General features: G+C 45.6%; 1 protein-coding gene across 3 annotated transcripts in view; it reads left to right on the top strand.

Moving 5' to 3' along the window:
* Positions 1-20,313, top strand: part of LOC142584973 (protein argonaute-2-like) — a 44,313-nt gene extending 24,000 nt beyond the window's left edge. For all 3 annotated transcript variants that reach the window (XM_075695371.1, XM_075695380.1, XM_075695388.1), the window contains 6 exons: positions 999-1,291; positions 12,736-13,845; positions 14,860-15,783; positions 16,819-17,046; positions 19,441-19,787; positions 20,242-20,313. In XM_075695371.1, coding sequence (XP_075551486.1) covers positions 999-1,291; positions 12,736-13,845; positions 14,860-15,783; positions 16,819-17,046; positions 19,441-19,752 — 2,867 coding nt within the window. In that variant the 3' untranslated portion in view covers positions 19,753-19,787; positions 20,242-20,313. The remainder of the gene's footprint in view (positions 1-998; positions 1,292-12,735; positions 13,846-14,859; positions 15,784-16,818; positions 17,047-19,440; positions 19,788-20,241) is intronic.
* The last annotated feature ends 6,669 nt before the right edge of the window (positions 20,314-26,982 follow it).

Here is a 26,982-nt window from a genome sequence, read left to right as displayed (position 1 = left end):
TGTTAAATAACTCCAGGTGGTGAATCTAGAGTCAGCCGTTTTATACACGGCGCCTCTAGAGCCCCAGAGTAAACCGATTTACACCTGTAGCCGCCGCGAGCTACAACGTGCGGGCAAGCGCGAGCAGCGAGCGCACCTCCGAACCGGTTTCTCCCCGACGCGTCTCCATTCTCCACCGATGGTGCAGAAAGGGCAGGGCGAGCAACCGCAAGGGGTCTGGAGCAAAATAACAATAAAATCAGCCACAGTTCGGATTCACGCCGTCGAATTATGCGTACTCGCGTCTCAACACACCCTCAAAGGCCCTTAAGGGTGCAAAATGATATATTACACCCGTAAAGGGTGTGAGTTAGAAAGCACCTTTAGAACTTTCAAGAAAAAATGTTCATTCAGGGACGTTAATTGGTTTACAGTGTGGTCTTGGAGCGCTAAACTCGATGGACCAACCAATTATTTTGAAAGCCAACGCGGCGGACAGTGGCAGCCGTGTGTCAATTCAGCTTTCTTGTGACGAACAGCGATCAAACAACGAATGTTCGTAGAGCCAGTGTTTCGACCGGTCTTTATGATGGCAACTTCTTCGACCATATTTAAACGCTTCGCTTCATCTGTGATCGCTTGCCTCGACGCGTGGCACTTGTCCAGTGGCGTTGCACCGCTTCGTTATGTTATGTTGGCTTCGTTTGAGTGTTCTTGCGCTATTAGGCTCTTACCAGAATGCACTGCTAGTTAGCCCAGCTACACTTTCAAGCCTATTGCAGTACCACCCTGACAGCGAAATAAACTCGTATTCATGAAAGCTTCGTTTACCAATTTAGTGATGACATTGATTCCGAACTTGAGCTCTTTCGCACACCCGAGCAAGGGTGCTTTGTGTTTTCTGCGATATTGAGCTTTAACCGAGACAAATTGCGAACTATGGCCCAACTACGAGCTCTCCCAGCATGTCTAACAGTCTCAGCGTGACGCCGAACCTGGTTCTTTCCCGTGATTCGCAGCGGCGCCCGGCGGAGCCGCGGCTCCACCCGCGGGCACCGCGGCCGGTTCTTTCGCACAAGCGCTTCAGCAGCGGGCGCTGTCCCAGACGAGCCCCACTGCCATCACGCCCCCGAACCCGGCGACCACCGGCCGCAGCAACAAAAACGGTCTCGACAACCCTCGAACGGATGGCGGCAATTCGGCGGGCATCTCGCCCGCCTCTGCCTCGCCAATTACGCCACCACCGCGCACCGGTGCTCACGGCACCACCTTGAGCCCGACTGCGCCGTCAAACGATGACATGCAGATCATGGTAAGTTCCGCGGAATGATGGAACGCGGCATATGCAATACATTTGGTGCGCCAGGTATTTTTGTATGTAATAGCGACTTGGGAATAACAGCAGGAACCCGTCGCGATAGCCTGGTGGTTATGTCGTTGCGCCGCTGGGCTCGAGGTCGCAGGTACGACCTCGGTCGCGTTTCGTGTAGGCGAAATGCAAAAGGTGCACGTTGAAGAACCCCAGATATGTTCTGGTTTACCTCACCACCCTTACAAAAATTTTTGTAGAAAGTCCATAGACAGTCTATAGACATTTGTCTATGAAGTCTATAGAGTGTCTATAGACATTTCTTTAGACTAGTCTATAGACAGTCTATAGATTTATGGCCATACACTTTTTATAGACTAGTCTATAAAAAGTCTGAGTCTATAGACTGTCTATAGACATTTCTTTAGACTAGTCTATAGACAGTCTATAGACTTATGGCCATACACTTTTTATAGACTAGTCTATAAAAAGTCTGAGTCTATAGACTGTCTATACACAGTCTATAGACAGTCTATAGACTTATGGCCATACTTTTTATAGACTAGTCTATAGAAAGTCTGAGTCTATAGATTGTCTATAGACTGTCTATAGACTTATGGCCATACACTTTTTATAGACTAGTCTATAAGAAGTCTGAGTCTATAGACTGTCTATAGACGGTCTATAGACTTATGGCCATACACTTTTTATAGACTAGTCTATAAAAAGTCTGAGTCTATAGACTGTCTATGCACTGCCTATAGACAGTCTAGAGACTTATGGCCATACACTTTTTATAGACTAGTCTATAAGAAGTCTGAGTCTATAGACTGTCTATAGACTGTCTATGGACAAGTGTATAGGCTTACAGTTCTACTTTTGTAGACTGAAGTCTATAGAATGTCTACAGATGAGATTTGTCCGTAGACATTTTATACAGTTCAGTCTACAAAAGTAGAACTATATATACAGTTCTACTTTTGTACACTGAAGTCTATGGAATGTCTATATACAAATGTATATAGATAGTCTATAGACATTCTATAGACTTCAGTCTACAAAAACAGAACTTTATAGTCCGATACACTTTTTTTCTATGACATTCTGCAGACATTTGTTAACAAATATGAATTTTTTTTTTAATCTATAGGCACTCTATATACACAGACATCTTATAGACAAGTCTACAAAGAGTGTATAAGGCCATAACTCCATAGCGGCTATCTACAAGTTAGTTTACATTTTTGTTTACATGCGGTAGCAAAAAGTTTTGAATGTATTTATGCATGTACACCTGTTCCTTTTCATCTGCACTTATGCATTACCGTTAGTAGATTAATAATGCTTCTGAACCAGCTGTACTTTCATATATGTTGCACAAACAGAAAGAATTTATATAGTGCTGAATCATGCAGTGCGAAAAATAAAACAAATGCGCCAGCAATGCATTCACCGTTTTTATTGCTCGATATAATAGATGAATTCCTTAAATTCATGTCGTATGCTATTATGGAAACAGATTAAATATTTACACTACTCCTTGGCAAGCATGGTCGCCAGGCTGGCCTTGACCTTTGTGTCATTAGTCCCAAAGGTGCTGCAGGTGTATGCTGCAAATAAGTAGATGCAGCAATATGAGGCAAAAATAACAAGTGTATATTCTTTGTGTGTTCATTAAGCAGCTTAATATATTTGCTCAAACCATCGAAGTCAATACTTAATGCGGTTTAACTATGACTAATGGCTGCTTGTCAATACAAATCAGCACCTTTATGGAAGTTTTATTGCATGGTATGGTGAACAATTAAACAGTCACAACTGCTGCTCGTGCCAGCAACAGTATGTTCCCTTTTATGACACGTTCATATATGATGCATTATTGTACTTATCCCAAATGGTTTCTATATTTATTGCTGAAACGTTACCCAGTTGGGCTGTCTGTACATTTTTTTTGGCTGGTAGTTAAGTATGCCCGTGCAGAGGGATATTTTCAGAAGACGTGACTGGAATATTCACAGTATCATGCCAAAGATTGTAATTTATTTTGCTTAATACACATTTAAATGTCTTTCTCATACTTTTAAATGAATGGGTGATTGGCCATAACTTCAACGGAAGGCAGATGGGCTGATTGTATCGATATGGTCACTTAATTTGTTACAGGTAATGAGGCCTCTTGGGCGTGCTAACAGGTTTCCAAGTTAGGTATACCACATGAGCACCCGAAATACCACACGAGCACTTTGTGTCATGGCACGACAGATATGCACCTCCTAGGAAACAGAACTGATAGTATAGTTCGAATGAATTCTATTACAGTAAATTATTTAAGGTGCTTTGAAAGATGAAAATTTTTTCTAGGCTATCGAGGTTCAGGACGTTTAGTTAACGCAAAAAAACACATATTGAGTAAGAAATGCCTTGTCAGTAAGCTTGACTTTCTTTTATTTTTCAATAAATGGAACCAATTTCCTTCAATTTTTATCAGGTGAAACGTTTTAAAAATATATTTAACTCAGAGATTCTCTGGCAACTTTGTATGACATATAACAAGACAGCATACCTATGTGGCCATTTTAAAATTTCCCGATCTTTTTCCAAGCCTTCCCTGGCTGTTCTCATGAAAATTTTCTGGCAATCTATGACGCCTGCAGCTTAAGTGTAATAAAAAGAATATTGTGGTTTAATGCTTGCCAAGTACTGCCAGTCCATAATATTTAGATAAAACGAATAACACGTCAGTCACTTGACATGCAGTGTTAGATTCAACTGACTTGAATCCCTTGATTAATAAAGCTGACAAGGGCTTCGGCAAGTTCGTAATTGATGGCCACACGAGTACAGCACGGAAGACACAGAGACACACGTAAAGCAAATGCAACAATGTGAGGAAAAACTATACAATGAGTTATACAATTAGTTATTTTTACGCTTCAGTAGTAGTTTTCAATATAATTTGCTCTCATCACTTATGCCTCTAGTTAACTTTGTTTACCTCTGACTAAAGACTACATGGGAATATTAATCAGTACCATTATGATGTTTCGTTATACTACAGTATGATAAGCAGTTAGACAACCGTAATGGTCGCCGGTGCCAGCAACGGTACGTTTCGTTTTAGGACAGGTTCATGTGACACACAGTGTACTTATAAAAATAAAAGAAATGCGAGAATCCCAAACGATTCCTATAATAATACTTGTTGAAACAAAGATACCCGGCTGGACTGTGCACATTTTTCAGGTGTTAATACAATATGCCCGTGCCGAACTAACATGCTCAGCATACTGACTGCAGTTTTGAACAATCACGTTAAGATTTGCAATTTACTTCCGCTTAGAACAGTCTGCAATGTCTCTTTTCTCATACTTCGAGATGAATACATTTGCCACACTTTCAGTAGAATGCACATGAATGGGGGCGTACTGATCAGGTTACTTATCAACTAAAACATGTTACGATCTCTTAGGTGTGTTGATAAGGGTAGAACAAATGCAATGCCCACTGAATTATTTGAATAATCTGTGCGTTATCTACTTAGAAAAGACCACCAAATTGATAATCTGGCTCTTTTTTTCTGTTGTACAGCGCATATTGTATGCAGTCTGTCCAAGACGACGGCGCTACATGCAACAGTAATGAAAACCGGAACACTTATTACGCGCGACAATGGCTTCATACCATGCACGATTAGCACAATGCGAATCTGCGCCAGCAGCTGCCTTGTGATTAAGAGCACGTAAACTACAGAACGCCGAAGCATCGGAAGCCGCTTAACGCTTTTCATATAGCTCGAAAGATAACTTCTGCTGCTAAATTGTTTAAAAAAGAGACAAAAAACAAATCTTCCAACTACCGTCAAACGCAATGCCTTCAGTTTGAAACGTGTAAAGGTGTTCCCGGAGCGACTAATTTATTGTTCTCTAATTTTTTCGGCTAAGTTGCGGAGCTGCAAGTGACTAAGCTTATCGCAGGTTTCATGCTCCAAAAGGGTTTGTGGTTGCATATAAATAGATTGGGTGAATCTAGAGATTTCTACTAGATATTTCTTCAAGTCTCGTGTTTTGCTTGCTGTAACTTCCCAAAATTATTTAGATTGGTTGCCAGGAACCTTAAAAATACTGCTACTTTTAAACTATGCGAAAACGGCAGCGCACACACTGTTGATGCATGCCCCGCAAACACAGCCTTTCATCCTAGTACGCTAGCAGTTATTCAACTATGCCTGTCTGTTTGAAAATTATTGATGCTAAAACAATTTCGAGATATATGCGTAAAGCGTGTCACGAGAATTTCGCTACACATACGGTGCAGCATTCATCGCGGCCGGATCAAGCGCCACTAAATGAGATCTACCACACTGGCTGCCCAACACACACAATCCGCTTAGTGGTAGCTCAGTATCAAGTTAAAACATGGTGTACTTCCTTTTTTACGCACCTAAGCTATAATGATAAAATCAACAAGCACGAGCGATCGCTCGCCGTAAAACATTCCGTATAGTAGAAGCGAGAACAGGAGCGCGTTATCAAACCATGTCAACGACAAACCGACACTATACCCGAGTCGCCTGCGCTACGTGCAGCCGGTTCGCGCTACGAAATGCGCTCACATAATCATGAGGTATTGACGCAAAACGTCTTTGATAAAGCTTACCATTCAATGTAGTTGACTTGTGATGCCACAAAGAAGACACGCATACACAGACACCGACGTTCAGGGAGACACCGCACACCGGCACAACCGTTTACGTGCCTGGCGCGCTCGTTGAGACGGCGCACCGCCGCGCATGCGCAAGAACTCCGAGCATGCGCAGGAGCTCCGCGCGGAGGGCGTGCGCGCTCGGAGGAGTGTGAGCGCCTTTTCCTCCTTCATTTTTTTCTTTGTCTCTTTCTCTCTCTCTGATGCGCCATGCGCGCCGGAACGGGTGGCTTTTCTTTTCCGTTATGCATTTTTTTCGTGGACGAAGGATATGCGCTGGCAGGTTGTAAGACAAACGCTGTGGGCTATCCTTTGAGACTGGAACGCTAACATGAATGCGCTGTTTGTAAAAGCCGTTACGGTGCCCTTCAGACGTTTTAGACGCATTATTGTCAGCGTCGATGAGTAATACAGCGTATTTGTAGCATATATTCCAGCGTACCGCTAAATGTGATGCCCGCACGTATGTTAGTGCTAATTTTCTGTTCCGATGATAGGTCAAAGCAATCAGTACAGCATTGAGGTACTCATATGCGTGGCTGCGCAGGCATACCGCCGGCGAAATACTGGGTGGGCTCAGAGAATTTGGCACCTATTTTAAGTGAATGAGAAACTTTGATGAGTTTATAGTGCAGGATATTAGGCAACAAAAGTCGCCCGATCTTAGTGACGCAGCCGAGATATGAAGACAATGTGAAAAGTATCCGAGAATCGGACGACACACAACGCGAACACCACATGCGCGACATCGGTTCATGGCACATTCACAAAGTCCGCGTTGTCAGCTACAAACATTACGAGTGTCTTTGCTGTTAGCTTGATGCCTGTTTCGAATCCACTTGTATCTGAAGCTGGCGTTCATAACATATATTTTAACAACTGGATCGGCGTTTCGCTTCCGTTATTCTACTGCCGCAAAAGTGATGCGACAACTGTGAAGACTGTCTTGGGATTGCCGAGAGTGACTACGTAGATCATATGTGGTCAACAAATGCGGAGGTATACACTATGTGTATACTAAAGTCTACAAATAGGCTCTATAGCAATCTCAGCAGTATACAACTTTAGTGGCTTATATCAAATGCAGCTATGTATTATCCACCGGTACCTGCGCTTGGTTACAGCGTACACGGGTTGGGCCCAGATTAACGATGTTTGTCTATTGTTAATATATAGACATGCAAGACCACGACAACTCAGAGGTGGTGAATTCACCACCTGGTCTGCGGGCTTTCGCCACTTATTCACCCCCTTTGCCACATCTTCACCATCTGACCTTCACCACCTGGTCTTCGCGAAGTGTACGTCCGGGAAGCAGCCAGGTTTAGGGCCTTCGGGTGCCTGGAAGACCTTGGTGACTCGGACGGTGCCGATCCTCGTTCGGTGCAGCTGCACCGAACGCAGACTAGCAGTCTGCACGGTTTGCCCGCCGCGCCAGGGTTGCGGTGCCGTCGTGCATGAACCAGTGCCATATCATCGCGTTCGCAGAGGGCGGGGGGTATGGGAACTCGGAATTACATATTATCGACTTTCTTCTATAGACATTCAATACACCAGGAGTAGAGAAAAAAATAGAAACCTTGTCGACTATTGTCCATAATATAGAGAGTCAACAGACAAAGTATGGACAAAAATAAATAGAAACTGTATCGGCTTTCGTCTACAGGTAGCCCATATAGAGGGGAAGTAGACAAAGAAGAAACAAACTCCCTATCGAATTTTTTCTATAGACCGTCTATAGACTGCGAGTAGACAAAAAGAAATAGAAATCTTATCGACTTTCGTCTACAGAAAGTCTATATACAAAGTATATGGACAAAAATAAATAGACACTGTATCGACGTTCGTCTAAAAGTAGTCCATAGAGGGGAAATAGACAAAAAGAAACAAACACCTTATCGACTTTTTCTATAGACCGTCTATAGACAGCGAGTAGACAAAAAGAAATAGAAACCTTATCGACTTTCGTCTATAGAAAGTCTATAGACAAAGTATGGACAAAAATAGATAGAGACTGTATCCACTTTCGTCTATAGGTAGTCCATAAAGGGGAAGTAGGCAAAAAAGACACAAACACCTTATCGACTTTTTTCTATAGACCGTCTATAGACTGAGAGTAGACAAAAAGAAATAGAAACCCTATCGACTTTCGTCTATAGAAAGTCTATAGACAAAGTATGGACAAAAATAGATAGAGACTGTATCCACTTTCGTCTGTAGGTATTCTATAGAGGGGAAGCAGATAAAAAGGAAACAAACACCTTATCGACTTTTTTCTATAGACCGTCTATAGACTGCGAATAGACAAAAATAAATAGAAACCCTATCGACTTTCGTCTATAGAAAGTCTATAGACAAAGTATGGACAAAGATAGATAGAGACTGTGTCTACTTTCGTCTGTAGGTATTCTATAGAGGGGAAGCAGACAAAAAAGAAACAAACACCTTATCGACTTTTTTCTATAGACCGTCTATAGACAGCGAGTAGACAAAAAGAAATAGAAACCCTATCGACTTTCGTCTATAGAAAGTCTATAGACAAAGTATGGACAAACATAGATAGAGACTGTATCCACTTTCGTCTGTAGGTATTCTATAGAGGGGAAGCAGATAAAAAGGAAACAAACACCTTATCGACTTTTTTCTATAGACCGTCTATAGACTGCGAATAGACAAAAAGAAATAGAAACCCTATCGACTTTCGTCTATAGAAAGTCTAAAGACAAAGTATGGACAGAAATAGATAGAGACTGTGTCGACTTTCGTCTGTAGGCATTCTATAGAGGGGAAGCAGATAAAAAGGAAACAAACACCTTATCGACTTTTTTCTATAGACCGTCTATAGACTGCGAATAGACAAAAAGAAATAGAAACCCTATCGACTTTCGTCTATAGAAAGTCTAAAGACAAAGTATGGACAGAAATAGATAGAGACTGTGTCGACTTTCGTCTGTAGGCATTCTATAGAGGGGAAGCAGACAAAAAGGAAACGAACACCTTATCGACTTTTTTCTATAGACCGTCTATAGACTGCGAATAGACAAAAAGAAATAGAAACTTTATCGACTTTCGTCTATAGACAGTCTATAGACTTAATATCAACAAAAGTCCAAATCTATAGAAAGGAAAGGTCGTCTATGAAAAGTCTATAGACTTTCTATAGACAGTCTAAAGTCATTTTTGTAAGGGCACGACGTGCCTCATAATCTTATCGCAGTTTTGCAGGTGAAAACCCCGGAATTCAATTTTAATTAAGCAATCGCAGCGATATATTTCAGACAAAATTGAATATGTTCGTTCCAAACGTTTCGTACTCTCTTTTGCCGCTGTTTTCTAAGTCTGTTGAATAAAGCCACCCTAAAACGAAGCTCTAGCTTGGGGGCTCCTACCTAAATACACGGGAAAGGAAAAAGTGTTCTTAATCGGCAACCACGCCGCCGAATTCAATTACATTGGTTGCATGAAAAGCAGCGTAACATCTAGACTCTTAGAAGCGAATTTTTCATTTAGGCCATTAGTTACATGAAAAACGTTGAATGAAGCTTTCAACTCTTATTTAACAATGAAAAATATCGCAATTGTGTGAACTGCATCTAACATTACGTCTAAGGCGATCAAAATTGATGTATTATGCGTGGCTCTTAAGTACACCACTAATTTGTGAACTTTTGCAATACCCTTGTAAAATTAGTGACAAATTCACGTAAGCTGCTAGTTAATATACTAAATTTGTCCCCTTACCTTAAGATACTCTGGCGAATGCAGTTTACATAACTGCGATATCTGTTCTTGATGCAGAGTTGAATTCGTAATCGTAAATTTCGCGCTTCTTTGTTGTTTTTCAGATTTGCAGACGTTCGGTAATTCCTATAAAACAGCACAGGACTCAAATTAACATTTCACTTCGAACAGTCGCAACAATTTTACTTTCTCTCTTAAATGCAACGAATTTCATTACACTTGACCGAGGCTTTATCTCAAAGGCATTTCTGCTTATTACATGGATTTGAATAGGCGGCATCGGAGTTGGGGCCCCGCTAAAGCTCCCTGTTCAGTCTCAATTATTTTCCGAGTTCCGCTCAGAGGTTGGCTCTTGTGAGATAGTTCGCGTCGGTGTTGGGCAGTGCTTCCACAGTAGCAGCCTTTAATGATATCTTTGTTTTAGCACTGTGTGCCTACATGTTCGCGTCCCTCTCCATGACGCCGTCACCTATACATAACAGCGTAGCAGGTTTATATTGGGTACTATCGGTGGGCCACAATGAGGGTGAACTGGCCGCCTATCTCCACAGCCAGCCACTCTTATGTCTCACGTGCATGCGCTGGGGCAGCAAGCAAATACCTCACACAGCGTAATGGTCGACATCGTGCGCCGAAAGCGTAGCTGTTGATTTTGCCTCTTGAAGCTGCTCGGCGATGGTCGCCTTTCAAAGTTCTCGCTCATCATGGCTTCCACCTGCTCGAGAAACTCAACCGTCCCAAGGACGGCTGACCATTTCCAGTTATTCTTTGTGTCAGATGAGAAATGACCCTATACTGTTCTCACCACAAAAAGAACGCATTTCGCTACATCGAAGGTGGCGATCAAGTAGCTATGGTCTGCGTGCAAGATACCTAAAGTAGGTGACAACCTAATAATAAATCAAAATCATGAACCATTCCACTCTGCGAAGGTAGTTGAACAGCGAAGCTGTTTAGCACACGACACGGAGGTAACATGTAATTTGGAGCACAGGTACGATCTCGTTTATTGCCATGATGGGTGGTAATCCTGAGGAATAGTACGCACACTCCCTTATTGTCTTGATCAGTGGCCATTTCACTCGCAACTGCAATCACATTCTTTGATAATGTCGCATCGATGCACGTACGCCGCTGGTTGGTCGGTTGGGCCTGATCGGTGTGGCATCGCAAGGGATATGTCTTCAACACGAAGCGCGTGAACCGCACCCTTTTCGGCACCGACACACCCATATTGAAATCACCGGTAACGACAACAGGGATAGGGTCATCGGAGCTAATTCATGCAGAATGAGTAGCCATGAGCCTTACGGGACTATGAGTCATTGCATTTTTTGCTCGCTTATACGGGGGTAGGAGCCATTGTTGGCGGGGCTACGAGCCATTGATGATGAGTTTGTGACATGTTGTTCTTTTATTTTGTGTGCGTGATTAGAAAGAATTTAAGCACTGTTCGCTTCACTTTGCTGAATGCTTGTAGCCTCTGCCTTACGGGGCTATGAGCCATTGCATTTTTTGCTTGCTTACGGGAGCGTGAACGCTTACGGGGGTGTGAGCCATTGATGTTTATAGTTTTTATTCACAGAGAACAAGAATGCATGGAACGCTAGCCATATACATCTTCGCTGTATAAAGGTTCCATGTAAGCTGTCGCAACTCGAACGCAATATACATACATGCACATTGCACCAGCCAATTGTGTTCGTTCATTTCCGAGACTTCATGCAAATTTACTAGTCTAAAACGTCTTCTGCTTACAGTGCTCTTTCGCTAACAGGTTTTCTGGTTAAACATGTGCGTCTTGGCAAATTTTATGGTGATACTGACATCAGCGCCATTTATGATATTTCAAGATGCTATTTCAGCTTTCAACAACGCGCTTCTATATTTCGTTAAATATGGCACTTACATTAGCAGATCACCGTTGTTAAGCTGTGAGCGGACGCCGCCTGGCTCGTCTCCTTCAGAGAGGCGAAAGCAGCTGCGCTGTGGTTTTGAGAACGCATCTCATTGCGATTCTTACGTGGTCGCCGACTATAGGAGATCGTACGGCTTAAGAAATATTCGGTGTTTAAAGTGCGTGAAGATTGCTAGCATATTTATTCCATGTGATTCGCAAGAACAAGTTTAAACGCCGATACAGATAGATGGATAATGTTAACGATTAAGCTATGCCCGGTCGTGTAACGTCGTGTAGCAAACGGCCTTGTACGAGTCAGCCTACGCCACATACGCTGGCAACTACACTGCACCCCTTACAGTGACTATGAAAGACGTAGCGCAAAGTGGCCTCCGGGGTCGGGCGAAGCGCTCTGTGTCGCGCTGCATTATGTCGGAGGAAATACACCAAGTGAGGGACGTCCCCGCCGTCTTCAAATGCTGCAGTAATGGTTGTGCGGTGCGCTGTATCGTACACCTTCGCGGTGATACGAAAACAGCACACCGGACGTCACAACTCCTTTCGGGTGACCTCTGTAATTTAGACGAGGACTGAGCTTGTTCTGCAGCCGGCGGTCGCGGCGAAAGCCCTTTTGAAGCGGCAAAAAGGAGTTCTGCGAAAATGCGCAAGCGGGAGGACGCTTCTTTAGAGGGGCGGATGCCTGTCTTATCATTACTCACGTGGCCAACGAAGCTTTCGTTTTCTAATTTGTTGCATACGAAGGTACTTTTGCACCGCAAAAAGAGCTTAGCTAAATAAAATTACTGCCTGTAAGCTAGCGTGAAAGTAAAGCCACAAGGACGGCAGCTTTGTCTAACATCTTTGCATAGTTTCCGAATTTATACCACGTGCAGTTTACCGTGTATGCCAGTACCGACAATGGTAGACATGTGCCGCTTTGTCCAACTACAATGCATTTAAAACGTTGCTTTGCGTGTGTTCTCAATCGTCGAAGGAAAATCATAAAATGACTATGCTAACAATTATATAATACTAATAAGTTTACGGTCAAGCTAACACTCTATTAGATCATCAGATTGGTGAAACTTGCATAACTGTGTCGCAGGAGATGGAACGGTCACTCCCTTCACACTTTCCGCGGCGACCTGCACACGGCAAGCTTGGACGGCAGATCCAGTTGATCGCCAACCACTTCAACATCGACATCCCCGATGGCAACGTCTATCACTATGACGTGGAGATTTACTCCGCGACCTCCGCGGGTGCCAAGGTACCTGAGCAGAAAAAATACCGCTGCCTCAGCACAAAGATCAATCGCATAGTAATAGAACTGCTCGTCGAAAAGTACCGACAAGACATCTCCAACTGCATACCGGCCTTCGACGGCCGCAAAAACCTGTACACGAGGCGCCAACTACCCTTTCGCGAGCGCACTTTCTCCGTTGACCTGAACGAGGACCAGAGGATCCAGAACTTCGTCGTGAAGATCCAGTACGCGGCCACAGTCAACTTGGACGCCCTGCACGCAGTTTACCAGAATCGCGTCAACACCGTGCCCCAGGAGGTGTTGCAGGCCATTGACATCGTCTTGCGCCATGGGCCGTCCATCAAGCTGACGCCCGTCGGGCGGTCTTTCTTCAAGGCACCACCGCCGCACGAGCTAAACGCGCTGGGCGGTGGCCGCGAGGTCTGGTTTGGCTACTACACGAGCGTGCGGGCGGCCCAGTGGAAGCCCATGCTGAACGTTGACATGTCGGCGACTGCCTTCTACGAGTGCCTGCCCGTCGTCAACTTCATGTGCAAGATCTTCAGTGACAGTCGGCGCGAGATGCAGCCCGGAGACTTCAAAACGCTTCGCGACTTCCACCACGCACGGCTCAACAAGGAGCTCAAGGGGCTGCGCGTCAAAGTCACACACTTGCCCTACCCGCGGAAGTACAAGGTTGTGCGAGTCACCAAGGAGTCTGCCAAGGAAATCTTCTTCGACCAGGACGGGGCGAGAACTTCAGTGGCCGAGTACTTCCAGAAACGTTACAGCCGCCTCTTGTACCCGCACTTTCCCTGCCTGCAGAGTGGAAGTGTCGAACACCCAGTCTTCATTCCCCTCGAGGTGTGCGAGCTGGTCGAGGGCCAGCACTGCCGCAAGAAGCTCGACGAAAACCAGACCGCCGAGATGATCAAGCGCACGGCCAAGCCGCCGTTCAAGCGCTTCCAGGTATTGTTTACAAGTGCATACATTCCGCGAACAAAAAAAAAATAGAAACACAATGCTCAGATAGATTACACTAGGAATTTCTCCATTTTCCGCCTTACTTAAAAAAAAACGCTGTTAATTTCCAAAATCTCTGTATACAGGGTGCGTCTACGATGAATTTTCGTAAAATGTAAGAATAGTTCTTTCGAATTAAAAGGACGGTTCCATCGGAGACGTCAGTGGTGGCGACCACGAGGTGACGGGTGATACATGGTAATGAGTTGCTAATTAGCAAAATGTAATTAAATGGCTTTTAGGCATTCAGTTTCAGCGGGTTCTTCGTAATTGAGAAGTTGAAGCGAGCTCTCCGGTCAAGCCATATCAACGTTTGGATCAAGCAAAATGCTATTGATGTTCTGCTTACACGGCAATCAGCAGCTCGCCAGCGCGCTCCAGGGCGACTTGAGCAGAACGTCGCCTCGAGGGGCGCGCTTGCTGCAGCCTCTGTTACGCGCGCTCTCCTAGCCGAATTTCGTCGTGCCACAATTCTGCGGGTAATCGAATTTTTCTAGATCCAAAAGTTGATATCGTTTGTACGGAGAGCTCGTTTCAATTTCCCAATTACGATGAGCCCTCTGAAACAAAGCGTAAAGTCCAATTAACGTTATTTTTACTTAGCGACAGCTTTATCGCCCATAACGTCATGGTCACCACCAGTGATGGCATGCCTCCGACGGTACCATTTCAAAATGGCTATTTTTAAATGTTACTTCGACTTCGTAGAATCACCCCGTATAGTATCGCAATAATAGGCAGCTTGAAAGACCTGAAATTCCAATTTCTGCCAACTAAACAGAAATTAGCTTAACATTGTAAGCCTCTTAAGAAAATATAATAGCCTTCGTATACAAGGGTCAGATTTTTTGCTCCATGAAAGCTAGGCTGTTGGCCATACAAGTCACTGTCGCCGAGTGCAAGTTCGCCAGAGTAAGATTTCGCTTTCCCAGCTCATAGAAATGTTGTTCCGACTCGCAGGAAATCCGGCAGTCGGTGCGCGACCTGGTGAACAGCACCGAGGATTACCTGCGCGAGTTCAACATCAAGATCAGCACCGACCCAATGCAGCTCAAGGGTCGAGTGCTCGAGCCGCCGTCTCTGGTGTTCGAGAACAACTCCGTGAGCAAGCCGCGCGAGGGAACGTGGGATCTTCGGGGCCAGCACTTTTACAAGCCAGCCACCGTGGAACGCTGGACGTTGGTCAGTCTGAGCCGGTTCGCGCAGCGCGACCACCTTGATAACTTCGTCAAGATGCTTATACGCATCGGCATGGAACTTGGCATGCGCATCGAGCAGCCGATCGAGATCTCGGCGCCCGATCACAACCGGCGTTCCATACGCTCCATCCTAGGAGAGCAGCAGCAAAAGCATAGCAAGCTGCAGATGGTCGTCATTGTGATCACCAAGACCACCAACTACGCCGAGATCAAGCAGGTTGCGGAGACCGAGCTCGGGCTGCGCACTCAGTGCCTGCTGGAGAACAACGTGGTGAAGAAGTGCAACGTGGCCCTGGTGCAGAACCTGTGCCAAAAGATCAACGCCAAGATGGGCGGCACTAATAACAGCCTGCTGGCTCAGGAGAAGCCCACGCTGTTCCAGAAGCCAGTCATCATCATCGGAGCCGACGTTTCTCACCCGTCCCCCGGCGACCGGATCCGGCCTTCGATCGCCGCCTGCGTCGGGAGCCTCGACTCGATCCCGTCCAAGTTCCATGCCACCGTTCGCATCCAGATGGAACACGCCGAGGCCAAGGCGCGCGTCGAGATCATCAAGGATCTCAAGGAGATGATGAAAGACATGCTCAAGGCCTTCTTCCGTGCCACCAGGCACAAGCCCGAGCGCATCATCTTCTACCGGGACGGCGTCAGTGAGGGGCAGTTCCTTGAAGTCCGCAACCGCGAGGTGAGCGCGTCCAACTTGCAGATCGGTGCGTCTTTCAAAAGGACTACTGGAGAGCGAAAGCACTATATAGATGCGAAAAGAGCCACACGGCCTTCTTGCTAGTCGAGAGGCAATGATCTGTCTCCATAGTTGCACACTAAATGCTTGAATTGTGGTACGGATTGAGACCAGAATCCGTCTCGCTGAGTAACTTTCGCTTGCCAAGGGGCGCATACGTTCTCTGGGGTTAACGCTTGACGCGAACTTCGGCGCTCAACACCGCACTTCTCTACACGATGAATACATTTCGTGCTGATCGAATCAATCGTAAGTTTATCATTGTGAATGATAGGAACATATCGATTACTTTGAGTCATTGCGAACCGACTTACTTTTTTCATTCCGGCAGAATTTTGCAACTTTGCAATAGCACAACCGAATATCCAGAGATCGAGGCTCTCTACGTCAGTTTCCTGCAAGAACACTTGACGGAAATGCATAGGCATGGTGACTAGGCCAGCCTGGAAATGAGTTGACTTTCAGTTATCCCATTCAGCACAATGCAATAATTTGGAATTATTATGCGTGCGCGCAGAAAAATGTTACTCCTTGGAAATGTTGGCTATATATAATGAATGCAGGCAAAGCCTGTCAAAGCCACCAGAATGTCTCAAGTCACAAGCACAAAGATTAGTCTAAACCACGGGCTATACTAAATCATTCCGACGATGCAACTCAGCGATCACTGTGCCAGATTTCACTAAATTTTACATAGGAAACTCTATTCAGCGTTATAGCGTTATGCACACTAACGGGCACGAGACTGACTGGGAACGAAAAGACAAACTGACCCGAAGAGCGCCCTTTTCCGTCAGTTTGTGTCTTCGTTCCCCGTCAGTGTTCAACTTGTCCCCGTTGATGGGCATAACCCAATGACAGTGAACACACACCAGCTGGCTGTATTCATCGCTCTGTTAAAAGAGACTTGGCGTTACGTCTTCCGCCGTATAAAAGATGGCGACCTAGATTGGCGTGTCACGTCGACGGCCCTCGCAGGTAAGCGCAATCCGGCTTGCGTGCAAGGAGCTGTCGCCCAACGAGTCGTACGAGCCGGCGCTCACCTTCATCGTGGTGCAGAAACGTCACCACACGCGCTTCATGCCGGCCAGCGACCGCGACGGCGTCGGCAAGTTCCGCAACGTGCCACCGGGCACCACCGTCGACTCGGTGGTCACGCACCCACTGGACTTCGACTTTTTCCTCTGCAGCCACTTCGGCATCCAGGTAATGACTGGAATGCCTTTTGCGAGGAAGGGGGTCGTTTTCTTCCGGCGCACCTCGCGCGAAGCGTTTCACCAGCGGGTTCTTTATTTCACTCGTGGGCAATCTTTAAAGCTGCCCGAGGACAATTGTACTTACGCTAAACGTTTTACTTGAAAAAAAAAGTCATTGTAGTGCAAATAAAACGCTCAAAGAACAGATTCCATGCGCGCGAGTTACCTTGGACACTCGGTTCACGGAAGGTACTGCCACTTTTGCGAAGCTCTTTGCCCGCGGGCATAAAATGCCGTGGTGTAGCCGAGATGAAGAATACAGACAATACCAACTCTAGTTTATGAGTAGCACTAACAATGCACCTGAAGAGGGATGCAAGCACCTTGGAGAAAGCATGCGAAAGGGCGCTACGTGATGCCGTGTCGAATCGGAGATTTGACTTGCAAAAGCAGATTGAGCGGCATACAGATGTATCACTGACACATTTTATCTGTTTTCAGTACCCTTAATGTATAGTACACACAAAAAGTAACTATTCGTACAATATTTGCATAGTAGGCTTGATAGCGCATTTTTAAAAGCACTTCCATCAGCATATGGTGGCGGGTAATGATTTCAGTCCCTTGCGGTTGTAAGAACAAATGATTGTGAGCATGCAGTTGTTCAAAAATGTGGTACGCTACCCTTATGGGGATGATGAAGGCGACGTGAGCGCAATGGTGCTGGAAGTATAAACAAGAAACGAAAAGCGGGGTCGTGAGAATGCACTTTGGGAGAAAGACAAATTCGTTAGTGCCTTCTGCGGCTGTCTAGGAAGTGAAGATTACGCGTATGGCTTTCATTTCTGTGACGCTAGTAGTGCGATGATAGTTGTCTGAGAACAAACGAGCGTACTTAATTTTGTACTGCTGCAGCAGCCTGTATTAGTGCATTGTTATGCGAGTGCCGTACTGGCGAGGTGTATTCTAGCTCGGGTAGAACATTGGTAGTGTTAAGCATAACAATTTTAGCCACAGTAGGGAAATGTAGATGTCTCTTTTAAAATAGCTTAAGATTTCGTTCGCTTTAGATATTAAGAGATCGATGTGTTGGTTCCTGGACGAGTGGCCCCATATGGAAACACCAAGGATGTGGTTTGCAGGGAGTTATTGCTAAGGAAATACGACGGTGAGACATCACGCCTAGTTACGCACATGCTTTTGCATTTATCATTATTTATAGCCATGTGCCACGTGCAGTTGCACTGAGTTAGGTCATCTATATCATTCTGAAGTAATCATTTCCGAATTGTTAGTTACGTTTCGCCGAATAACACAATCGTCATCGAACAGACTCGGGAATAAATGTTATTAGGCAAATCGTTGATATTAAATAGAAATAAGCCCAGCACTGATCCTCAGGTGCATAAAGTAAAGCTAATTTGTGGTTATTGATATTTAGCATATTCCAAGAGATTGTCGCGCTAGCTTTTAGCATGTTCGAAAGTATTTTAAAAAGAAAAATTTGCTACATTTCAAAGTTGAATAAAGAGCACGTTGAAGCGACTGTTTTGTAGGATAACTAATCAGAAACTGCCCGAGATTTTTGCTCTTAGGAAAAAAAGTTATTTTTGTTAGCAAGTCAGTTTGTGTATTTGTGTACCAAGTTGTATGTTATTTGGGGATATATTTATAGTCATACGTACATATTTCTGAACTACGTTAGAGATTGTTGTCTTAAACACATTTTAATTGCTCTGTACATTCACCACCATATTTACTAACCATATACACCGTACAATAAATGAAACAGCTCAAGCGTTCGAGCGCAAACTCGTCCAACAGTATTTGCTAGAGTATGAAAGTTTACGGCGGTCCAACGCCCATTTCGGAATCTGATCAAGGCTTAAACAACTTTTTCGTGACGCACTTAAGTGCTATAAAACTGTTAATCACCTCCTACGCGTGTGGCGGCCTAACTATTACGCACCAGCCCGGCAAGGCGGGCAAACCCCCACCGCGCAGCCGCGGTTGACTTGTGTCCGCGATCGGTTTCGGCCCATCGTCCCGCCGTCCTCGGGGTGAAGCAAGTTTACTTTTGCACTGTCTGTGCGATCGATCCACTTGGCATGAAGCCCATTGAGTAGATGCGCCAATTCAACCCCGAAAAAAAAAAAGAAGGCATAGCTATATTTGTTTTAATGAAGGAATTATGTGCTTGATGGCTTATATTTGTTGCCCTGAGCATGTTTAGGTGCCGTTTGTTGAATCCCTGGGAAACAGCGCTCTCTAGAACAGATCTGCAGGAATAGTAGACATGGGGCTACGTATACGGGCATCCGCTACGAGTGTATGAGGCATCGGCGCCAGCACGCAGCATCGGTTCAGCCGAGTTCCCTTGAAATGCCTCGCGTGATGTTCGCAGGGCACCAGCCGGCCTGCACACTACTACGTCGTCTGGGACGACTCGAGCTTCACCGCAGACGAGCTGCAGAAGCTCAGTTATTACCTTTGCCACACGTATGCCCGGTGCGCCCGTAGTGTGAGCATCCCAGCACCCGTCTACTACGCGCACCTGGCCGCGTTCCGGGCCAAAAACCACATCGTCAGCAAGGTAAACGTGTCCAGCTCCAGCAGCGACTCATCTGGGGGCAGCGGCGACAACGTTGCCACCAGCCAGTATGTCGAGGCTGTGCGGGTCCTGGAGGCGCTTCAGACCTCCATGTACTTCGTCTGAGTGGCTGCTGTTGCCACCCGGCAGTCTGCGATTTGGTGTGTGTGAGGCAAACAATGTGTTCTTGCATCATTCATACTACAACCGTTGCTTACAACGTATTCATTCAAGTTCTTTCTGCTGTAGTAATTGTAGATCGAGAAAAGCGCAGACAATTATGTCGCGTCATCGTGAACTTCGAAAGGGCAGGCACCGGTGGCGTATATCACGCGCACGAGCAAGCTTGTTCTCCGGCCTGGGTCTGTCTACTTTAGCTCGCATATCTTAAAAACAATGAAGGGATTTACGCGAACGGCGCCCACATCATGTTTGTTAGCGTTCATGCTAGTGACAGGCATGTATTTTTTCGTTGTGCACAAACGTCCAAGTTTCATTTAACTTAATCGAGATCAGTCATTCGCTGTTCACTCGCATAAATCGAGTGGTAGTCTTAATCGCGTACCGTTGCAATTAAGGTTATGTGCCCTTCATTGTGACATTCCTTTGTTGCAGGTTTCTCCGAGTGAAGTTCTCTCCCGGTTCTTCTGTGTGCCAGGCTGAAGGCGTAAAACGTCATTTTTTTTTCTCTTTGTGTTGTTTTTTTGTTGCAAACAAGTCAGACGCAGTAAAGTTTTCCAAAACCAAAATGCCGTCCTGCAAACCAATCATTCTCGCATCTGGCTGGGCTCCCTGACTGCACGGGCGCAAGTGTGCCGACAGCCGGACCCTGAATGTCTTATGGAGCAAAGGCGAAAGAGGGAACTGCATATAGACGCGCTGCACGTCTGAAATGTTATGTTAATACATGATCATATCCATCTTAAGTATATACCTTCGATCATAATCTAGTTTGACTTCCCCTCTTATAACCTCGCAACATGTACGGTCAGCCTCGAAAGTTTTCGGGATCTGCAATGCGTGGCGGAGCGAAGCAAAACTCCATTGCTGCGCCGACCGCCGTTACACGGCGTATAGTCGGAGAAACACACCTACGTAAAGCGCAGACACCTCGAACCGTGTCGCGGCCGAGCAAGTAAGGGTCTGACCACCCACGAGGCAGCGTAGCGATGTCCGCTTAGACTTCGCCTCAAAGGACAGCTTATCATACACCTACGGGCTTACGTCCGCGCATCCCGAGTCCATAGAGAAACGTTGATGGCTGCGCCAGTCATGTGCCGCTGGTTACGCCTACGCCATCGCGTTTTTCCATGCGCCGCCTCGCTCGTGCAGGAAGGTGTTTTATATAGAGTTTTGCTGGTTCCGTTAAGATCGCTAGAAAGATGTTTCTTGTGCTGGGTGAGCGTATTTTGCACGTGTAGCATAAAATCTGAGCCGTGGCAGCCGTTTACCGTGCACCCACCCGCTTGATTTTCCACTAGCCATTTCCGGAAGAGCATATTCATTACTTCCAACACGTAATTTTCGAAAAGTTACAAGACAATTCGGTTTAAAGCGCAGTGTTTGTCATCTGTGGCTCACCCGCAGCTCGAGCAGTGTAATGCGCATTTGGGATGCTTTTGTGAAGGACGTTTGCCTGACTGCATGTGCACGCTGCATGCGCCCGATTCACAAGTACCACTTGACGCGTTGCTTGTCATGGCTAAAACATTCTTGTAATCTATCTCTGTCTGTCTTCATGAAGTGTGCGATCCAGCATTTTTTCTATTCAATTCCCCATGTAAACAAGAAAAATAAACCTTATGAAACAACTGCTTCCTGTTGTGTGCAACTTAGAAAAGCGACTTAAAAAAAGGCAAAATAATACAAATAAATAGAGGTCCGATTGCATTAGTTAGCCCACGTGCGAGAGCCAATCAAGCCTTGGTAACGTTCTTTGAGAAGCTTGGCGGCTTTCACAATAAAAAGGTTGCGATCCGCCAGTTTAATACCACCTATACGTACGGCATGCTTAAAAATCAGACACTTCTTTTTCTTTGTAATGCGAGGGTTAATGCCTCGGGGTATACAGGGGTATGGGATGTGGTCGTCTAAAAATGAATAATGCAAATATTTTTTTCATTAGACAGTTTCAGAATAGCGTTTGTCGCAGGCACGTATTCAGTATTTTATTTTCGCAGGAGGGGGGGCCCAACCCAAAGTAACCTTTCCATGCAAATGAGGGGGAGGTACCTTTACCAGTACAAATGTGAGTAATGCCCACCATTCGCCACAAAGACGCGTAAACCCGCGAAAGGCAATTGAAATAGGGTGCATCTCACAGGTACGCCTGTGAGGTACACCTCTCCTTTACTTGGCAAACAAGGAACCCCAACAAATAAATTCGCGCAGGAAGAGCACTGCCAAGAACAAGAAAACAAGCGAAATTGTAAAGTAAAGAATTCTAGTACCGTTTTTGGAATTAGCTCTGGAAGAATTATAAAGATATATTTGTGGAACAATCTGTTTTTTTGGGGGGGGGAGGGGGATCCCTCCTTTACTGCACTACCAAGTGCCAAAATCGACTCGTGTTATTTGGGAGGTTTCTTAACGATGCGTGGTCACCAATTCCGTACAACCGCGTAGAGCGCAGGACACTGCGGTTCTAGACGTGCTGCGCCCACCGCAGAAGGTCGGAAAAACAGTCACATTAGCACAGCAGAGAAGTCGCTACGTCAGTCGCCTCGACTGATAACTGTAGAAGTGTCATTCAAAACAAACGGAATTATCCACTTCCGGCAGCGTTTTCTCTACTTCCTTTCTAAATAAAAAGATGTTGATCCATAAATATTTTAGCAAGCAACAGTTAAATTTGTTAATTTTCGCATTTCCCTTCCATTTGGCTGTTGCCTTGGCTCTGTCACTTAGTAGATCGCATAATTTCTCAATTTCTTGCGGCTCTTGTTTCCAGTTGCCAATTTTGCACGAAAAGTGCTGTACCATTAGGAAAAAGCCAGATGAGGTAAAGGGTGAAGTCACATTGCTTATGGGTTTAACGGTTATTGCAGGGTCTAATGATGGACGCTGTTTCCCATTATTTTATTTTCTACCTTATCTAACCCATATCGCGGGTATATGGTTCTGATGATCTGCCAGCGTCGTGGGGAGCGGCGACTCGGAAGAAATAATGAAGCAAAAGGACAAGTTAAACGCAACTGGCGTTCTCTCCGGCCGCAACTCGTTCCACGAGCATACAGACCAGCTGACTACGAACCGAATCCCTTTCCTGATCCCTGGATCACTAACGAAGCAACACCGATGCGCGCGATCGTTGAATAGATGGTGACAACTGAACTCATCTCGAGTTAATCATGCGGACACCGAATCGACGAGAAAACTGGCCTTCACACCCCAGGAGATGCAGATAACTACCGCCAACCAAAAGGAGGGAAAAAATTGACGACCATTCCACTCTGAGAAGATGGAATGGCAGCGAAAACTGACGACAGTCAAAACTCTCAAACGAAAAGCAAAGTTCCTCACCTCCGCCGCGGGTTGGCCCGAAGATAGTGTAATATCGGGCCGACCCGCGGCTGAGGTGAAGCAGGCGTTAACCATTCCACATACGTGGGCCGATCCCGAAGATAGTGCAATACCGGGCCCACCCGTGGCGGAGGTGAAGCAGGCGTTAAGCACTCCACCTACGTGGGTTCATCGCGAAGGTATACTGCGATGCCGGGCCGACCCGCGACGGAGGTGAAGCAGCCGTTCAGCGCTCCCCATACGTGGGCCGATCCCGAAGATAGTAAAGAAGACGTTAAAAACGTAAAGACGATATAAAACATGGCACCGTCTGGTGCCTCGTGTCAAACGTATCCAATCCAAGACGATGCATTAGCAACTATCCTGCTGTTGCTATGCGGACGCGTCTCGTTATGGCCTACGGGCGCCAGAATCGCTGAACGGTCTCAGAAAATGGACGCGCTATGCGCTCATAACTAACCTTCCAGGTGAGTTTAGAGATAGCGAAAGCTCATAATAGTTGCTGGCGATCAACGAGAGTGAGAGCATAGCCATCACGAGAATTCACGCTGAAGCGGTAGCTATGGGTGTCGTCATGTTCGACAACGCTATTTCTCAGCGTCCGCAAACATTACGAGCGTTAAACTCTCAAAATGACGTACGTTATCATAGCGTACGTAAACCACAGAAAACTAACAACGTTCGGAGCATGCGCAGTGAGGACAACCCTATTTATTTACATACGTAATGCACTTACGTTTGGTTGCGAACGCTATTCTAAAACTGTCTATTAACGCTTTTGCGCTGCAATATAGACGGCGTAGTTTAGTAATTTAGCAGTGAAAGGTAAACCAGAGTCGAAAGCATTGGTATCTAAACCAAAACAGAGCTAATACAAGTGTATAAAATCTCTGAAGACAAAATTAGTGGTCTGACCAGCCGCTCGGGCCACTGGTGGCAGTGCAGTAGCTCAGCCGCAGGGCCCTACGGGAGTGTCCGCTCTTTACCTATATCTTTATAGCGTGGTGTCAGGCCCCAGGGGTAAATCTCCGCATGGTTGCCATTGCCTGTTTTTAAGCAGACGCTCTTTCGATGCTAGCGCCAAGTTCCCCTTCAGTTACGGCGCTAACAGGAGGGCGATACTTTGGCAAAATGGCGGAGCACATGATTCTTTACGTTGTCATGCCAACAGGAACAGCAGCCGCGCGGCGCGTCCTTAACCTAGCGCTATTTGTTCTTTCTTTTACCCACCGTGGTTGCTCAGTGGCTATGGTGTTGCGCTGATGAGGTCACGGGATCGAATCCCGGCCACGGCGGCCGCATTTCGATGGGGGCGAAATGCGAAAACACCCGTGTACTTAGATTTAGGTGCACGTTAAAGAACCCCAGGTGGTCGAAATTTCCGGAGTCCTCCCCTACGGCGTGCCTCATAATCAGAAAGTGGTTTTGGCACGTAAAACTTCCATAATTTCATTTTTTTCTTTCTTTTTGTTTTTATTATGACGACCCGCTCCGCTCCCTCTCCACACTTCGCCATGTCCGACGCCCCTTCACTTTTGCTTTCTTTTTGCCTGTCCGCGGCGCGCAATTTTTTTTAATCGCGCGCACGTGCTACCCCAGGTATTGTTTGTGAACTGGCGCGTGGATCGCCGTGTATTCTTAATGCGTTAGCACGCACGCAAGGGAGAGGAGGGGCGAAAGGGCATGAACTTTCCTGGATCGGTGCGTGCCCGCGCGCGCCGATTTAAGGGGCCTTGCAAGAGAAGCGGAATTGCTTTCTCGCCCTCCTGATGGATGGCGCCACTTACCTCTGCCATCGAAACGGCTAAGTTTCCGAGGGCGGTCGAGGCTCCTGTCACTTCCGCGCCAGGCGCGCTTTTCGCATGCCCGTCCTTTCCTCTCTATCGGGCCTGTCTCGCCACTCGCTTCCCCGTGATGCCTTTTGGCACTTGTGGCAGCCGCGGAAGCGCTGTGTCGCCATCGCCATGCGTCTGCTTCGGCTGCTGCGACGTCATTATGGTCATTATGTAAACGCCCGCAGTGTCCTAAATAAAACAGAAGCCTTGGAAAGCCTTCTAGTCGATTACGAGCCCGATATTGTGGCCATCACGGAAACATGGCTATCACCCGCTATACTCGATTACGAGGTTGCGCCGCCAAACTACACAATCATCCAAAAAGGCCGACCTTCACGAGGTGGAGGAGTGGCCTTACTGATAAAAAACCGCCTTGGCTTTGTCCTTCCCGAGGTGAACAACGCTGAAGCCGTTTTCTGCAAACTTTTGTGCGACGGGACGTCAATCGTAACCGGTTGCGTTTATCGGAGCCCTTCCTTTGACAGTGCATGCCTTTCAGCAATTCAAAAATATAGGCAGCGTCATGTCCATAAATCCAGGATTATTCTTGCGGGCGACTTTAACCTAGCGGACATAGACTGGCCCACAATGCATCATACGTCAGAAACCTCGGAAGTGCTAATAGAGTTAATGCTAAATTTTAACCTACATCAACTTGTCACTCGTCCCACCCGCGTTCAAGGCTCAACGAAAAATATCCTCGACCTCATATTTCTTAGCAACCATTTTTCTACAAGTCAAGCACAAATAGACATTATTGAAGGAATATCTGATCACAGTATACCTATGTGCACATTCCAGCTTGATCATTGTATACGCAGTCTACAGTAAAAAGCTTTTTTAACTTTCATAAAGCAGATGACGCCAGCATACTAACTTATCTGTCGCATGAATTCGATTCCATTTCGGAAAAAGCATCTTAGGAATCTACTGATGTAGATGCATTGTGGTTACATTTTAAGAGCATTGTCCTGCACTGTATAACTAATTATATTCCAATGCAAAAGAAAAAAAACAGCACCTTAAGAATCTATGGATCACACGCGAAATCATCTATGCTAAACGGCGCGCAAATCTGCTTAGTTAGTCAAACAAGAATAACCCAAAATCATCTACAACCTTGAAGTTAAAATCTGCAGTTATGCATTTCAAGCAGAAACTAAAAGATTCGAAATAATATTACTACAGTGTCACTCTTACTAGCTTCCTAAATTGATAACCCACGAAGCTTCTGGAAACATCTGCGCAGTACCGAGCAGACAACAACCAAACTAACTGAAGAAGAAAAAAGTGCAACGGAAAACAAATATAACAATTCCTTCAAATCAGCCTTCACGGAAGACAATGGTACACTCCCCCCTCTTCCACCATCCTGTACGACAGTGCTTGATCGGTTAATAATAACGGACGCCGGAATCCACAATCTTCTCCTCAACATTGACCCTAAGAAATCAAACGGGCCTGACGAAATTCCAAACGAATTCCTAAAAAAAATATGCTGAGTGGTGCAGTAGATATCTGGGACACATTTTTCGTAAATCACTAGCAACTTCTAATCTACCACACGATTGGAAAAAGGCTAAAATAATACCGATCCACAAGAAAGGAGACAAAAATAATGTTCCCAATTTCAGACCCATATCTCTCACCAGCACTTCATGCAAAATACTAGAACACACCATTCTAAAACACATGACAGTATTTCTAGAACGTGAAAACATCCTATCGCCTCACCAGCATGGTTTTCGATCTGGCTTATCAACCATCACTCAACTAACAGAGGTAGTTCATGACCTTGCTCTTAGTATTAATAATCGTTCTCAAATTGACATGATTTTATTTGACTTATCTAAAGCTTTTGATTGCGTGAGTCACACTAAGCTAATTGCAAAAGTGTAGCAAGGCATCGAAAAAGGAGAAGTTTCTGCTTAGATAACAGCTTTTCTAACACACCGCTCACAATTTGTTATGTTTGACCACATGCCATCTGATGTCGTTC

This window comes from Dermacentor variabilis, chromosome 1 (assembly GCF_050947875.1).
Source record: "Dermacentor variabilis isolate Ectoservices chromosome 1, ASM5094787v1, whole genome shotgun sequence".
NCBI classification, from domain to species: Eukaryota; Metazoa; Arthropoda; class Arachnida; order Ixodida; family Ixodidae; genus Dermacentor; species Dermacentor variabilis.
Note: the sequence above shows the minus strand (reverse complement) of the source record. Positions and strands in the feature narration are given on the sequence as shown.